Raw genomic sequence first — 16,523 nt, forward strand, 5'->3', positions numbered from 1 at the left:
CTGGAGTCACTGCTCTGTACCTGGGTAGGGACAGACTTAAAGCTAGCCCAGAAAGGGCTGACAAATGAGCCCAGAGACAGGGTTGCAGACATTAGCAAGGGTACAGGGAGTTCATGCACATTGACTGGGTGTGACTTGGCCAGAGGGCTGAGCCACTGAAGACCCACCTGATGAGGGCAACAGCTGACAGGGGACACAGCCAAGAGAGAGCAGGTTTGAATGTACCCCAAAGGGGGCACTCATGAGAGGTGAGTGGCCCCTGTCTCACACCCACAAGTGTGGTTCTGGTTTTTTTGTTTTTATGGTGGTGTGGTTTTTTTTCCTGCTAAATTCACTGTTTCAAAAGGAAAAGTTGAAACATTCCATTTGGAACTGGCCAAACTGAATCCTTGCAACTTCTTGCATTTTTTCCAGTTTATTTATTTAGCCGAAACTGTTCACTGAATTTGACCTGAATTTGCCACTTGTGTTCTGAAAAACTTCACCCAGCTGTAGTGCAAAATACATGTATACTAGGCAGGGGTTAAAGGGTGTATGTGTATATGGGGGTGGTGGTGGAATACAGCTGAACGCAGAGAGGGGCTCCCCCTTTTCTGCCTGGCTTGAGTTAGCAGCACTGTCACATACCACCTCATCCTTCATTGCTGTCACAATGAGAGCTCTCATTCCTATTTCATTCCTGTTGAACTATCTCTAAGGCTGCTTAAGTTACTACGCTGAGGACATGGAGAACTGAAAGCTCCATTGCAATGCATTAGTTTTACTGGGAGTATGAAGGCGAAACTGCTTAAATGAAGCTGCCATCAGAGGGGTAGCCATGTTAGTCTGGATCTGTAAAAGCAGCAAAGAGTCCTGTGGCACCTTATAGACTAGCAGACGTTTTGGAGCATGAGCTTTCGTGGGTGAATACCCACTTCGTCAGATGCATGTAGTGGAAATTTCCAGGGGCAGGTATATATATGCAGGCAAGCTAGAGATAATGAGATAGTTCAACCAGGGAGGATGAGGCCCTGTTCTAGCAGTTGAGGTGTGAAAACCAAGGGAGGAGAAACTGGTTTTGTAATTGGCAAGCCATTCACAGGCTTCGTTTAATCCTGAGCTGATGGTGTCAGATTTGCAGATGAACTGAAGCTCAGCAGTTTCTCTTTGAAGTCTGGTCCTGAAGTTTTTTTGCTGCAGGATGGCCACCTTAAGGTCTGCTATAGTGTGGCCAGGGAGGTTGAAGTGTTCTCCTACAGGTTTTTGTATATTGCCATTCCTAATATCGGATTTGTGTCCGTTTATCCTTTTCCGTAGCGACTGTCCAGTTTGGCCAATGTACATAGCAGAGGGGCATTGCTGGCATATGATGGCGTATATTACATTGGTGGACGTGCAAGTGAATGAACCGGTGATGGTGTGGCTGATCTGGTTAGGTCCTGTGATGGTGTTGCTGGTGTAGATATGTGGGCAGAGTTGGCATTGAGGTTTGTTGCATGGATTGGTTCCTGAGCTAGAGTTACTATGGTGCGGTGTGCAGTTACTGGTGAGAACATTTCAGGTTGGCAAGTTGCCTGTGGGCGAGGACTGGCCTGCCACCCAAGGCCTGTGAAAGTGTGGGATCATTTAAGCAGGCTTATTGGTATCTGCTGCTTTTTCCATATGTAAGTTCTGCAGCGGCGCTTGCAAGTCAGATAGTTGCACTGATACCCAGCCAGTGATGGCCTGACTTGCATGCACAAGTGTCTGATTTCTGTGTACCGTTGTGGGAACCCTTTGTGCAAAATAGGCATGCAGTTGCGCTCCTTTTGTGTGCAGCGTTGGGCTCCCGTTCTTCTGAAAATCAAGCTGTCAGTTTAGTTTGAGAAGCCTGGTGGTTCTTGGGCTTGGTCTACATGGAAAACTTGCACCGCCAGTGCAGACGTGAAGAAATCCAACCCCCTGGCCAACATAGCTATTACCTGAGATGGCTCATAAGGGAGGAGGGATGGCTCAGTGGTTTGAGCATTGGCCTGCTAAACCCAGGGTTGTGAGTTGAGTCCTTGAGGGGGCAGCTTAGGCAGCTGGGACAAAATCAGTGCTTGGTTCTGCTAGTGAAGGCAGGGGGCTGGACGTGATGACCTTTTTGAGGTCCCTTCCAGTTCTAGGAGATTGGTATATCTCCAATTATTATAATTATATTTTAAAAAAGCCTTATATAAACTGATCTTACAAGAGTGCTCTCATTCTGAAGCCTTTGGGGCCAGATCCTCAGCTGGTGTAAACCGGCTCCTCCTTCCATGGCTCTACATCGGTTTACATGAGATGGAGATCAATTCCATTTGACTCATCTACGGTCACCAGATACATAAAACATCTGCTGACTCAAGTTAATGAGTTTTGCGCATTTTATTCATACATTTGTAAGAGAGGGACGGGGATGGGGGAATCAGCTGATGGTCATGTTGATTTCATTTTCTTTCTTAAAATAGGAGGTTATGTTTGTGGCGTTCATGCTGGTGAGTGCTCTTGTGTAAAGCTGCAAAAGTCAATGAACAAACATTAAAAAAATCAACTTCAATTAGTACATGCTATTAACTAGCAGGCAATAGCTTTCCCATTTGATTTCCAAGAAAGGTTCATATTTAAAAGCGGCGGCAGCTTGTTTACCAGAACTGTATCAAGGGAAGATTTTTTTTTTTTTGCTCCTGAATTCTCGTTCAAATGTCATTTTCATGTGATGCTGCCATGTCTGACCTCTGTGTGGACACATTGCTGACAAAAATAACCCAAACACTGCAATATTGAGGCCTCACTAATAAGAACTGTAAAACCATTGCTGACTGTTAGACCAACTCTGCAGCTGTCTCAGTTCAGCAGACCACTTGAGCATATAGGTTGTTCCATTGACAAGATGTCAACATCGATTTCAGTGAGGCTACTCCAGTTCTTAAAGTTAAGCCTTGTGCTTATGTTCTTGGCTGAACTGGGGTCCCTTTGAAGTCAGTGAGAATTGTGCTGATTTCAGTGGAATGAGAATCGGGCAAATGCTGAATGCTTAGTGTTTGGCTCTTGGGCTTAATGGTACCTTCCTTCATAAGCGATCCGATTGATTTCCTTAGTGGGAGGCACCACTTGGTAAGTGGGGGTGGCAGACTCTGACCCTATGCCATTGAGACATGTTCACAGTCCTTTTCAGACGAGGCTCCACCTTGTAAAATAAGGAGTGATCCTCTTCCTCCTGAAGTTAGGAGGGAGCATTGCTGTTTATTTGAACAGCAACAAAAGTAAGACCCAGATGTCAAACTTTTCATCATTGTAGTGCAAGCAATTGGTCATAGATGCCAATTTTAAGCAAATCATTACATTTTGCTTCAAGTTAGAGTTTCTATGTAGCAAGAATTAACACTCACCATTTGGTCTCTTGCCCAGTGGGACTAAAAGTTGTGACTGTCTTGTCAACAAAATATTTCCTTCCTTGCCTGAGCAGCAGCATGTGTGCTATTGTGTTTGTGAAGGGACTAGAAACAGGCATGTCAATGCTTAGAACAGTATGAATAATTAGAATGTATTTTTTTCTTTTTCTCATTAATGAATTCAGAACAGGAGCAAAGCCATGCTTGAGAGGTCCTGGGATAACTGCAGCAAAAGCCCTTAGGCAGGCTCTTGTTGGAATGCTAATTGTCATATATTGACCTGCTGTTTGGATTCATTGGTGCAAAGCCGCTCTCAAATCTGCTGACGTAATTTGCTGATAAACTCATTGCTCACTTCTGCTAGTTAACTAATTGTTCTTATTGGGCTCCCAACTCAGCTGGACAAGCTAGAAATAGATTCACAGCTTCAAAGGGAAAAGCATGTGCTCATCTCAGAAACTGTCTTCTCCTGAAAACTCCATTTCTACACAAAATTCATTTGAATTTGGATTCAGCTCACCTAAAGTCCTTTTGAGGCCCAAATCCGGTTGATGTTAGTCCACCTCTTGCCCTGAATGAATTGCTAAACTGAATTACTCTTCCTCTTGCTTGGCAGATGAAATACAGTAGCTAACTAGCTGTGACAAGGAATTTGCAGCCTGGACTGTAGGAAACTATCTGAAATGGAGGTGACCTGGGGAGAAATCATTTTGGGTGATGGCCTATGTTGAGAGCATGGTCTCAGTAGATAGAACTTCTCATCCTGGCAGAATTTTGTACCTCTTTAGTGTGTCTTACTCTTGGCTTAAATACCTTGGTGAGGAGGGAAGAAGCATGTAAAGTAAGGTTTGCTCCTACAAAGGAAGAAAACGGTTTCCTTTGGCTACCCGGAGTACTTTCTCAAGGAGAGAGCCCCACTCATTAAGTGAATGAGAAGCCAGAGTGATAACTAGGCCTGTTTTGACAATCAGATTATTTTAGGTTTTGTCCTGCACCCTGTGACTTGTTCTTATTAACAAGAGTCCTAATACACAATACAAGAGATTTAAACCTTCTGCCTTCAGTAATCACATGCATACAACAAAACCAGACTTGTCTTAAGTTATGGAGATGACATTAGTGAATTCATGGTGACAATATTAATGGTATGATGACACTGTTAAATAAGTTGCAACCAAAATATGCTTGGCTTGTGTACAAAGCTGGGACTAAATCAGATGGGAGAGAAACAAGCCAACGAACTAGAAGAGCGGGGAAAGCTGTTCTGTGACCATTGGTTGTAGTAGGTATCTGTAGAGTGCTTACATCAGGCCAACCTGGCACCCTCTCTGAGGGGGAGCAACACCCTTGTCCACAGATGTTCAGGTCAGGCTAAAGACCGGGGAACTGTAGCTGATATCAGTTTGACAGGCAAAACCTCTCCCAGCAGGGAGACACCAGCAGGCAGGGACCACATCCGGGACCACACGGCCTGAGGTGCTCGTTGGCTCCATTCGCCCTGCAGTTTAGTGTAGAAAATAAGGAAAGGAGAAGCAAGAAGTTGACAAAAGCCACCCTGCTTCCCTTTAAGTCCATGGGGATGACATTTTTTCATCCTATAGCTGCCATGGCAAGCAGAGAAGATTCTAGAAGTCCTGTCACCCCAACCCCTCACAAACATCAGGCCTTGACTTGTTAGGAAATGTTTAAGATTTGTATAGTTCAGATGCACTTCGTAAACCGCCTGTTTAATAAGCATTTTACTCTACAAATGAAGGCCTCAGTTGCATCAGGCTCTCTCAGTAAGACTCTGAGCAAAGGGATCAAGCCTTCCCCTAATTCTAAGGAAGCTGTCCGTAGGCCTTAGACTACAGTGTGGCTCTCTGAAGGCAGGCTGTGTCAGCAAGTGACTTTCATTGCCACAACTGGCCACCCATTGTACACAACGTCACCTCACATACCAAACCATTGGAATGAAACAGCTCATACGGATGTTGACAGAGGTGGTGTAAGTTCCTTCCCTCTGTCAATATGAAATACCTCCCAGGAGATGCATGAACGTGTGCCTTATCTGACAAAGAACATGACAATGTTTCTTTGAATGTAGATTGGCTTGTGTATAACCTTATTGACTTATTTCTTATTGCTCTCGTTGTTGTTTAGCTCCCCTGACACAACTGCTTGCTAGGATGGGAAGGAAACTGGATCTTTCCAAGCTAACAGATGAAGAGGCCAAGCATGTCTGGGAGGTGGTTCAACGGGACTTTGATCTGCGGAAGAAAGAGGAAGAAAGATTGGAGTGAGTACATGCTTTACGCACACTTCAGTGCTTTAACTCACAGAAGGAAGTAGCAGCTCAGATCCCTGAGGTCTCTTTTAACATGAAAACAGACAAAGCCAGCAGTTTGAAAATCTGGGCAAGAAAAAATAGTGTGGACTTGGCTTTGCTGGCCGCAGGGTCAATAGGAGAAAGGAGTAGCCCATTGTATTAACCTAGTAGTCCACTGCATTTGGTTATAGTCTGAAGGGGAGGGTCCAGCTACTCGGCTGGTGCAAATCAACGTAGTTCCATCAGGATCAATCACTGATTTTTAAATCGGTGGAGCTACACCAAGTTTTGCCAGTTAAGTATCTGACCCGAAGTGCAGTACCCTCACCCCGGAAACGTCATGGGCCAAAATCAGGTTTCAAAGATACCCAGCTTTCAGTGTATGGAACAAAGTATGGAATTTGGCTCCATTGTTGTTAGTTTTATTGGTAGGCTTTCATAAACTTAACAGCAGAGTAAATTCAAATACCTGCATGGTTCTTGTGAGTGGGCAGTTTGCAAAATAGCTGGCTAAAAATAGGTCAACATTTATAACATTTTGATCTGTTCTTCATTAAAATTGGAACTTTGGCACCTAAATTGGATGAAATTTCTAATCTGAGAGACTTTGCCCAACTGTGTTCCATAGTATGTATTATCATTTCAGTCCTGAAATATAGGGTGGGAAAGTTCAGTGTACTAGCTTGGACAGCAGAAACGTCCCATTCTGGTTTGAACAGAAGGGTGACAAATGCTTATTTTATGTGAACTAGTTATTCCATCCTCTGTGATGCTGAACTTCTGCTGACCTTGATGGCACTGAACTGGTGAGCCAGCAGAGGAGATTGAAACTGACAAATCACTATCCTCTGACATGCTCTGGGGGTAGGAAGCTCATTGATTTCAGTCCTTTGGCTCAAAAGAATGGAATAGCGAGTGACAGTCTCATGCCTGTATGCATGAGCCACCCTGGTTTGCATGTGGTGGGTGTCCCCAGCGAAAAACGTGGGGCCAAATTCAGTCTTTGCATAATCAGCTACAACTGTGATGGCTTTAAAAAGGAATTGTATTGACTTAGGCTGAATTTGGTCCTTTGTGGCAACCTGCTGGAGTTTGTAGCTTTTTCTTTGACAAAGGGGGTGTTCTAAAACAGAAAAAATAATCCTTAACGGTAATAGGAATCTTCAGAACCAGCATCCAGACATCTTACCCGTGGCCACTGAAGGGTCCCCACTACCAGCAGCCTCCCCTGGACAGTGTCTGGAAAAACATGTGCCAAGGAATTTCCCAGAATAGACTTCAGAGCACCTGAGCACTTGCAGATCAGGAAGTAAAGTCCAGTGTTTAAGGCCCTAGCCTAGGACTTTAGAGACCTGAGTTCAATTCCCTGCACTGGCACAGACTTCCCGTGTGACCATGGGCAAGTCTGTCAGTGTGCCTCTTTCCCACCTGTACAGTGGGGATCATTGCACTGCCTGGTGTTGAGGGTAAATACATTAAAGATTGTGATGTACCAAGAGCAGACTCCCTTCTAACCCAATGCACCAACAGCAGTAAATAGCGAATGGGCAGGACCAATGTGCCCCCCACACACCTGAAATGAGCTCAGATTCACAAAACACCTGGAGTTTGAATAGGAGGCAGAGATTGTTACTCTGAATGATATTTTTTTTTTCCTTACAAGATCCTCTATGTGTTACGTGTCCCAAAGGTTGTGCTATATTAATCATGCAGCTTGGTGAGCGACGACAAGGGCATTAAAGTAACAGTTACCTGGAAAGAGACAGGAAAGACTAATTCTGTCTTGGGGAGGGAATTGTTTATGCTGTGCACTGAGGTAAGAGCAAAGTAGCTTCACCATGAATCATAACTGTGGGTGACTTCCTGGAGATTCCATTTGCATTGACTCCTTTTATACTGTCTATAACCATAAAACATGTTCCCGTGTCCCTGGTGAGCTGACTTCCCGGCAGTTCAGGAGGGCCAGGGAGGAGTGAATTTATAGTGCTCATGGCAACCGGGAACAACTAACGCCTGCTAGACGCTGACATACCTTCAAGTTTCCCCGCAGCTCTGCCAACGGGTCTCCCTCCGGACCGACAAACTCCTCGTATGCCTCTCCTGAGCAGAAATAGCCAATTACGCTGTTGGACAAACTTTATCCTGCTATGCCAGGCCCTGTAAATAGTCCCTTTAAATGCTTCGAGTTGGTGAGTTTGATTCAGTATGGCAGGGAGCAGCGTTTTTTCTTTCTGGTCACTGGTCCTGAAAACATTTTTGTACCAATTCACCAGCTAAACAAAAGTCTCTCCCATGTGATTTCAAAAGAAGGTACCTTGCCAAATACTAAGGCTAGAGAGGAATGTTTTAGATCATTTGATGGCTGGGAGCACAAGCTTGCCGGGCCTAGATACCAGTTGTTTCCATCTGACTTTTTTTCAGTTCCTCCTTTTTTTTTTTTTTTTTTTTCTTTTTCTTTCTTCCCTGTTCCACAATGTAAGTCATAAGGTTCAGCCGGTGCAATGAACCCTTCTTGCTGCCCGGTGACCAGGGGGATGAGACCAGGAGGTTGTGTGTGTTTTGAGGGCTGGTGGGCAGGGACAAGGCACCTGCCAGGGCTACAAATGAATGCTTTATACTCTAGCACACCGTTCCTTTCTCCCTCTGGTTAAGGTGGGGCCTTAAAATGAAGTTGTTGCCATTACCATCTTCACCTTGATTCCATCGTGGCCTTGAAGTGCTCACACAAATAAGCTCATTTGTCCTCCATAGTCAGCACTGAGTTGCTGGAGACTTGTCTACATGTGGTCCCTACAAAATCACCCGGCCTAGCTGTGGTTGTTCATAGTCATGGACCAGGACCTCACTGATGTAGAAGGTACCAGGCAATCCTGCAGAATGGGCATTTGGTGGGGTGTATAAATGCTATCCTGCCACAGCCATGAAGGGGTTAAAAGACACAGTAGCTATCTCCTTAGCTGTGGCTGATTGGCAGACCAGCACGAGCTGGCTTAAGAGCCTGCAGACCAGAAGGGAGTGGCCAGGAAATCTGAGGGGGAACTTTGCAACAAACGCAAGGGAGCAGGAAGCAGCTGGAACCCCCAGAGACAGCTCTGAAATAAGTAGCTCTGCAAAAGCAGCTGGAAGCCCTTGAAGGTAGGAGGTGGCCCAGGGAAGCAGCAGTGAGTCTGATGGAGCAGACCTTAGCTACTCTGTATGGGATGCCTGGACTGGAACCCTTGCCTGCCACTAGCAGAAGGGCGGTAAAAGCCCTGCAGATGCAAGGGGAGAATGACCATTGAGTCCAGGATGGGCTGCAGACCTGCCAGAAAGTCATTAGACTGTTTTGTTTGTTGAACTCGCCTACCCCCGAAGAGGTGGTGACTGTAAGTGACCTGGCCGAAGGGCTGAGTTGTGAGAAGGGGCAAGTCTCCCCAGGCTTGGAAGGCCTGTCAGTGGGGGAGACACCAGAATCAAGAGGCTGCTGCACCTTGCCTGGCCATGAGGGGAAGTACCAGCCACTGCATTACCTTTCCACAGGGGAAGAGCCCTCCAGATCTGCTCAGATGGCCCTGGAACCTTGTTTAGCCTAACCAAAAGAAGGTTGAGGGGGGGATATGATTGCTCTTTATAAATATATCAGAAGGAAAAGTATCAGGGAGGAAGAGGAATTACTTAAGCTTAGTACCAATGTGGACATAAGAACAAATGGATATAAACTGGACACTAGGAAGTTTAGACTTGAAATTAGACGAAAGTTTCTAACCATTAGAGGAGTGAAGTTCTGGAACAGCCCTCCAAGGGGAGTAGTGGGGGCAAAAGACATAACTGGCTTCAAGAGTAAGCTTGATAAGTTTATGGAGGGGATGGTATGATGAGAGAGCCTAATTCTGGCATTAATTTAGCAATTGATCTTTGATTATCAGCAGGTAAGTATGCCCAGTGGTCTGTGATGGGATGTTAGATGGGATGGGATCTGAGTTACTACAGAGAATTCTTTCCTGGGTGTCTGGCTGGTGAGTCTTGACCGCATGCTCAGGGTTTAACTGATCGCCATATTTGGGGTCAGGAAGGAATTTTCCTCCAGGGCAGATTGGCAGAGGCCCTGGAGGTTTTTTGCCTTCCTCTGCAGCGTGGGGCATGTGTCACTTGCTAGAGGATTCTCTGCAGCTTGAGTTCTTCAAACCACAATTTGAGGACTTCAATGACTCAGACATAGGTTAGGGGTTTGTTATAGAAGTGGATGGGTGAGATTGTGTGGCCTGCATTGTGCAGGAGGTCAGACTAGATGATCGTAATGGTCCCTTCTGACCTTAAAGTCTGAGTCTATGAACCTGGCTGGCTTGTATAGGTCCCTGGGGCTCCATGTTGAACTGGGGATCACAAGGGCTAGATTGTACCTTGAGGCATAGCCCTGATTGGACTGGGGCATATAAGATGCATCACCCTAGATCTAGCACGACAAGCCACTACACTTCAGAGACACCCCTCTGAGGCACAATCCCTGCTTCTCTCTTACTGGGGCTGAGGGGTTGTAATTTGCTGTTGGCCTGTACCAGCAGCAAATAAGGACAGCAATGCACTAGCCTCACCGTGCTGGCTCGCGCATGGTGTGTCTTGAGCGGGAGCCAAGGCTTTGTCCATCCCTCCCATCCACCTGCCTTGGTGGCTGCACCGTGCTGGCTGGGGAACATCCAAAGTTCCTCCCATACCCACCTAAGCAGTGGGGTGGGGTAAGTGCTTTACCCTGAGTGCCCAGATCCTAGGTCCATGCACCCTGTTCTGGGAGTACAGCAATAATTCTTCCTCCTCTGTGCAGACATGTAGCCCAAGTGACAGTCTAGCCCCTGACTATTTACAGTGTATAGAGCTGGCTTCAGCCTACAGCAGGTTCTTCACCGCTGCAGTAGAACATCTATCTGAACAGCAGAGGTGTTCAGGTGTATGGACGTGGAGCAGGGAGACAGCTCCCTCCGGCCAAGCTTGGAGGAGCAGCTAGAATGGTGCAGTATTTAAAATGTTCTGTTGGGCTCCACTGAACAGGCTGCATGTCATAAAGGTTTCACATGAACTCTGCTATGTCCATTATTACTAAGGTGGGCTGGACTGCTCTAAGCCACAGATTTGACAGGCTGTAGAAATGGGCAGTACCAAGGATGGGGTTGACTTTTGATGTTTTTCAGAACCTCCTCGCTCAGGTTTTGGTTTTGCAAAGTGAAAGCCTAACCTGAGGGGTGTTTTGGATCCAAACTAGAGCATAAGAAAAGGAGCCTGTTTTGTCTGACATGCAGGTGCTTTGGATAAATAGTGCTGGGGCATTTTGCCCATTTATAATACAGAGCTCTGCTTAAGTCAATACAGCCACCCTGGCATCAGGGTGATCAGAATCAGTTCCTAGCAGTGCAGTCAAGTGTAGGGTGAGTTATGTAAAGATCTGCACAAAAGAAGCCATTTGTAGCACACAACAAACCTGGCTGGTTCCACCAAACCCATCAGCCGAGCTACATGCTCCTGAACACAAACGTCTGTTAACTATTTACATCTGCACACATCACAGTCCTAACAAGCCAAGCTCAAATAACTACCCCTTGCCCATGTTGGAAGCCCTTGGCCTCTGCCTTACAGTGGACTTGATGCAGGCCCGTCTCATAGTATGTTGCAAACACTGGTGTGTAGGAGTTAGGGTGACCAGATGTCCCAATTGTATAGGGGCAGTCTTAATATTTGGGGCTTTTTCTTATATAAGCTCCTATTACCCCCACCCCACACACACACACACCCATCCTGATTTTTCACACTTGCTGTCTGGTCACCCTAGTCAGAACGTGCCCATGCAACTTTGTGCAGCACAACTTAGAACAATGGAGGACGTGGTGTGACAGGTGTTATTGCTGGAGTAAGTTCACCATTTTCTCTCACCATCAGTGCGTACTTCACCACAGACCTGTCTGTCTGTGGTAACCTTACATTAGCATCTTCTCCATGAACCTCCCACTCCTCTCTCTGCTAGCCTGCCTCCAGTGGGATGGCTACAGCTGTTCTTGCAGGATGGACAACCTCTTCCGTCAGTGACCACAATGCTCCTCTGCCCGATCTGTCAACATCAACCTGGCGTTTGAGAGTGGGAAACACCACAGAAAGCATGCACAAAGGATTCAAGAAACTGCTCCAGAACCGCTGCACCATCCACTATGTCTCACTATTTTTTTTTTTTATGCCCTACAGAGAGGAATCCTTGGCAGAGTGCAGGGTGGTCTTTTTTTATTAGGCAATATTCTTCTTCATAGAAGTGTTCATTTTTAGCACCATGTCGAGGCTACAAACTTCCAGTGGAGATGTTTGGGTTTAGGCCAGAACCCAGGTTCTGAGACCTACCCCTCCTTGTGGGATCTCAGAGCCCAAGCTCCAGCCTGAGCCAGACTGCACCTACAGTGCAGTTTTTATCCCCACAGCCCAAGCACCACATACCTCAGTCAGCTGACCCGGGCCAGCCATGGCTCTGCTCTGAGTCTTTTAGCAGTGTAGACATACCCACAGTCTGTGGTAGAGTTGGGAATTGAACCCACATCTTCTGAGTTGTAACTTTTAAGTTCAGTGCCTTAACTTTTAGAGCTGGGTGAAATTTTTCAATCAAAACTTTAGGCAAAAAAATGCAAAACAATGCAGATTTGGTGATGCCGAACCACTTTGCCAATGGGAATCCATTTGCCAAATAGTTTCAGTCAAAAAATTAAAAAATAAATAAACAACATTTTTGTTTGAACTTCTGATTTTTTTTTTTAATTCAAAAGGAGTTTTTATGGTGAAATTTCCTTTAATTTTATTTTTAGAAAATTAAAGAATGTTAAGGGCTTATTGAACCTGACATTTTTTCAATTTTGCTTAATTTTATTTTTAAAAAAATTAGTTTTTTCTCTTCACAATGCAACAAAAACTCCATTATTCACACAGCTTTCATACCCATCCACATATTGTAAAATCCCAATCTCCCTCACTACTGTCCTCCCCCCAGCCCCCAAATGAGCAGTTTTTCTCAGTTAAAGTCTTCTGTGTGGCTTGTTACTGGATCAGAATCTTGTCTCACCATTGCTTCAAATCCAGATAACTCTCAAGTATTCAAAAGAAACGCTTCAGATCTACAATCCAGAGGAGAATCCAGACCCTTGACTATGTTGTTTAGATTTTCAAACTGTGAGTATGAACGTTGTCGTCTTCGTCTTATGTTACCTTGAGTTGGTTGCTCAGTTCATTCATGCCCTTTCATAGTTTAATTTAACATCAGGTCCTTATACGAGAAGAAAGCTATATGACTGCAGACCTCGAGCATTAGCGACTGTGAGGGGCAGATTCTGATCTCCATTACTACCTGGGTAAATTCAGAGTAGCTCCATTGAGGTGAATGGAATTGCCCAGCTTTGTGCCGGTGTTAATGGGATTGCAACCAGGCCCATAGAATCTATCCTGCATTTTCATCTGAGAACATAAGAACGGCCGTACCGGGTCAGACCAAAGGTCCATCTAGCCCAGTATCTGTCTGTTGACCATGGCCAATCCCAGGTGCCCCAGAGGAAGTGAATCTAACAGGTAATGATCAAGTGATCTCTCTCCTGCCATCCATCTTCATCCTCTGACAAAGAGGCTAGGGACACCATTCCTTACCCATCCTGGCTTATAGCCATTTATGGACTTAACCACCATGAATTTATCCAGTTCTCTTTTAAACGCTGTTATAGTCCAGCCTTCACAACCTCCTCAGGCAAGGAGTTCCACAAGTTGACTGTGCGCTGCGTGAAGAACTACTTCCTTGTATTTATTTTAAACCTGCTGCTTATTAATTTCATTTGGTGGCCTCTAGTTCTTATATTATGGGAACAAGTAAACAAACTTTTCCTTATTCACTTTCTCCACATTGCTCATGATTTTATAGACCTCTATCATATCCCCCCTTAGTCTCCTCTTTTCCAAACTGAAGAGTCCTAGCCTCTTTAATCTCTCCTCCATATGGGACCCGTTCCAAACCTCTAATAATTTTAGTTGCCCTTCTCTGAACCTTTTCTAGTGCCAGTATATCTTTTTTTGAGATGAGACCACCACATCTGTATGCAGTATTCAAGATGTGGGCATACCATGGATTTATATAAGGGCAATAATATATTCTCCATCTTATTCTCTATCCCCTTTTTAATGATTCCTAACATCCTGTTTGCTTTTTTGACTGCCGCTGCACACTGCGTGGACGTCTTCAGAGAACTATCCTCAATGACGCCAAGATCTCTTTCCTTACTCGTTGTAGCTAAATTAGCCCCCATCATATCGTATATATCATTGGGGTTATTTTTTCCAATGTGCATTACTTTACATTTATCCACATTAAATTTCATTTGCCATTTTGTTGCCCAATCACTTAGTTTTGTGAGGTCTTTTTTGAAGTTCTTCACAGTCTGCTTTGGTCTTAACTAGCTTGAGCAGTTTAATATCCTTTGCAAACTTTGCCACCTCACTGTTTACCCCTTTCTCTAGATCATTTATGAATAAATTGAACAGGATTGGTCGTAGGACTGACCCTTGGAAACACCACTAGTTACCCCTCTCCCTTCTGAGCCTCTCTGAAAGCACAGCCTGGGAAGATGGGGGCAAAAGTGTTCTTAGGAAAGTCTGGTGACAGCAGGGAATGGTTTGCTCTTTGGCGTAGCCTAAAACAGCCCAGCTACTGTTCTCGTTTATGCCCAGGCTGGAACAGACTCAAGGGAACCATTTGCTATCCAGAATAGCTAGATCTCACCCCGCCCTCCCTGATGCCATCCCCTCGGTGTTCTTCTGTACCGGGGAGTGGTATGCCAGCCCTACACCACCCAGCAAACCATCCCTCTGCAACAGGTATTCCACCATGGAGATATCCGGCTGTTTTCTGGATTGCCGCTGTGGGTTTCAGCCTCAGTCTGCTAGAGGCTTTTCCTGGTAATTCCATAACAGCCCATGCCAGCTACACCTTCGCTTACTTGTTCTGCAGGGAATTTAGTAACAAAGGAGCTGGCTGTGATCCTGACTGTTGAAAAGAATAAATAAAGGCCATGTGGTTCCTCTGGTTTTTAAATTGGTTCAGCTGAGACCTGTTATCTTGTTGGCAGGGGTAGAGAGGAGCTGGCAGGCTTTGAAAACAGGAAAAACTGGTCTGGTGAAAGTTTCTGATGCTCGAGTACACAGTGGGAAAGTTCATCGAGCACAACACAGAGCAAACGTTATTAGTTATTAACGTTTCTATTAGGGTATTACATAGGGTGAGCCCCCTTGTGGTAGGTGCTGGGCAAACATAAAAAAAGGACAATCCCTACTCCAAAGAGCAATTCTCAGAATGCAGGAAGTGGGCCTGGGGGGCACAGTGTGTAGCTACATAGCCAAAGACTCCTATTCTGCTTAGCCTGCTGAGTTCTTTCATTCCATAACCCAAACGCCAGCACACACATACCTACTGCTCGTCGGCTAGGATTAAGAATGAGGGCTGCCTTGGGCACCGACGTCCCTGCCAAAAACTGCCTTTGGAAAGGGCTAAAAACCAGCCCTCTTTCCGAAAGCAGTTTTTAGAAAATTGTTTGTAAAGCCGGAGCCCTTGATTTGTGTCATAACCACAGGTAAATGTGCTGCTTAACGGAGACACGGTTGGGAGGTATTTGGTTTACTAAGTATAAAGGGTTGGGGCCTGAGTCACCTCTCGCGCTGATTTCACTCCAGTAAGCGCCAGCTAGCTTCAAATAGTTCCACCGAAGTCGGTGTGTAACGGAGAGCCGGGTATAGTCTCTTGACAGCAACTTCTTTATAAAAGCGTTCTGCTCCCAGAAGCAGCGAATGCCAGGGCTTTCCTGAACGAGCAAGCGACACTGGGAGTTCAATTATGTAGACAAAAGGTGGTGGCCGGGGTACTTCTATAAGTCATCCTCAGTGATGAACAACCTATTGCTACTGTAAACATCTCGTGGCCAGAAGCACCCATGGAAATGCATGGAGCAAGCTCACACTGGGCCAGATTCACAGCTGATATAAACCTTCATAGTGTCGTTCAAGTAAATGGAGCTGTGCTGATTTACACCATCAGAATCTGGCCCCAGGTGACACTCAGCCTCCTGGAAAATCTTATGCACTGGCCGCTGATGGGAGAATTCCCACAGATCCTGCCCTGCGTGCTTCCTCAGGCACAAGGCAGGCTCCAGGCATCCGCGAAGGAAGCAGGTGCTTCAGACGGCCAATGGAAAGGGGCAGCACGTCCGGGTCTTCGGTGGCAGGTCCCTCAGTCCCTCTCGGAGCGAAGGGCCCACTGCCAAATTGCCGCCAAGGAATGAAGCAGCACAGTTGAGCTGCCGCCAAAGTATCACCGATCACGGCTTTTTTTTTTCTTTTTCTTCTCCCCCGCCCTCTTTGCCGGCAAAAAAGTCTGGGTCGGCACTGCTCAGGCACAACCCTGGGATCTTCCCAGCCTTTCCACTACTGCCCAATATTGAAAAATGTTCATGAAATTAAATGTTTCTTCTTTTCTTACGAACTGGCTTTGTAGAGCTGGCATTTTAACCTTTCTGTTAGTAGGTCATATTGACACCCATTTATTAACCCCTTGATAAAAGCATTGCAATGATGTACAGCTAGTGTGGCTACTCTGGACGCAGCTAAATCTTGTGAGAACAGCTTAGCTACTGAGATTTCTAGTCCATGTGGAACAGCCGTGTTAACTGTGTTCAGGAAGGGGCGGCTTTCCAGCCCTGCCTAGATGGAAAACAAGCCTAAAAGGACCCTTCCTACAAATCAAACATTATGCTGCTTAATCATAACCCAAAAGGCAAACAAGCTGTGGTGCGTACTAGCTAACGCACTGC

The 16,523-nt window shown here is 45.7% G+C and overlaps 1 protein-coding gene across 12 annotated transcripts in view; it reads left to right on the forward strand.

Moving 5' to 3' along the window:
• Positions 1-16,523, forward strand: part of MLPH (melanophilin) — a 90,600-nt gene that overhangs the window by 13,186 nt on the left and 60,891 nt on the right. For all 12 annotated transcript variants that reach the window (XM_050916527.1, XM_050916526.1, XM_050916528.1 and 9 more), the window contains exon 2: positions 5,517-5,652. In XM_050916527.1, the coding sequence (XP_050772484.1) occupies positions 5,543-5,652 (110 nt within the window). In that variant the 5' untranslated portion in view covers positions 5,517-5,542. The remainder of the gene's footprint in view (positions 1-5,516; positions 5,653-16,523) is intronic.

The sequence above is a fragment of the Gopherus flavomarginatus genome, chromosome 10 (assembly GCF_025201925.1).
Source record: "Gopherus flavomarginatus isolate rGopFla2 chromosome 10, rGopFla2.mat.asm, whole genome shotgun sequence".
Classification (NCBI taxonomy): Eukaryota; Metazoa; Chordata; order Testudines; family Testudinidae; genus Gopherus; species Gopherus flavomarginatus.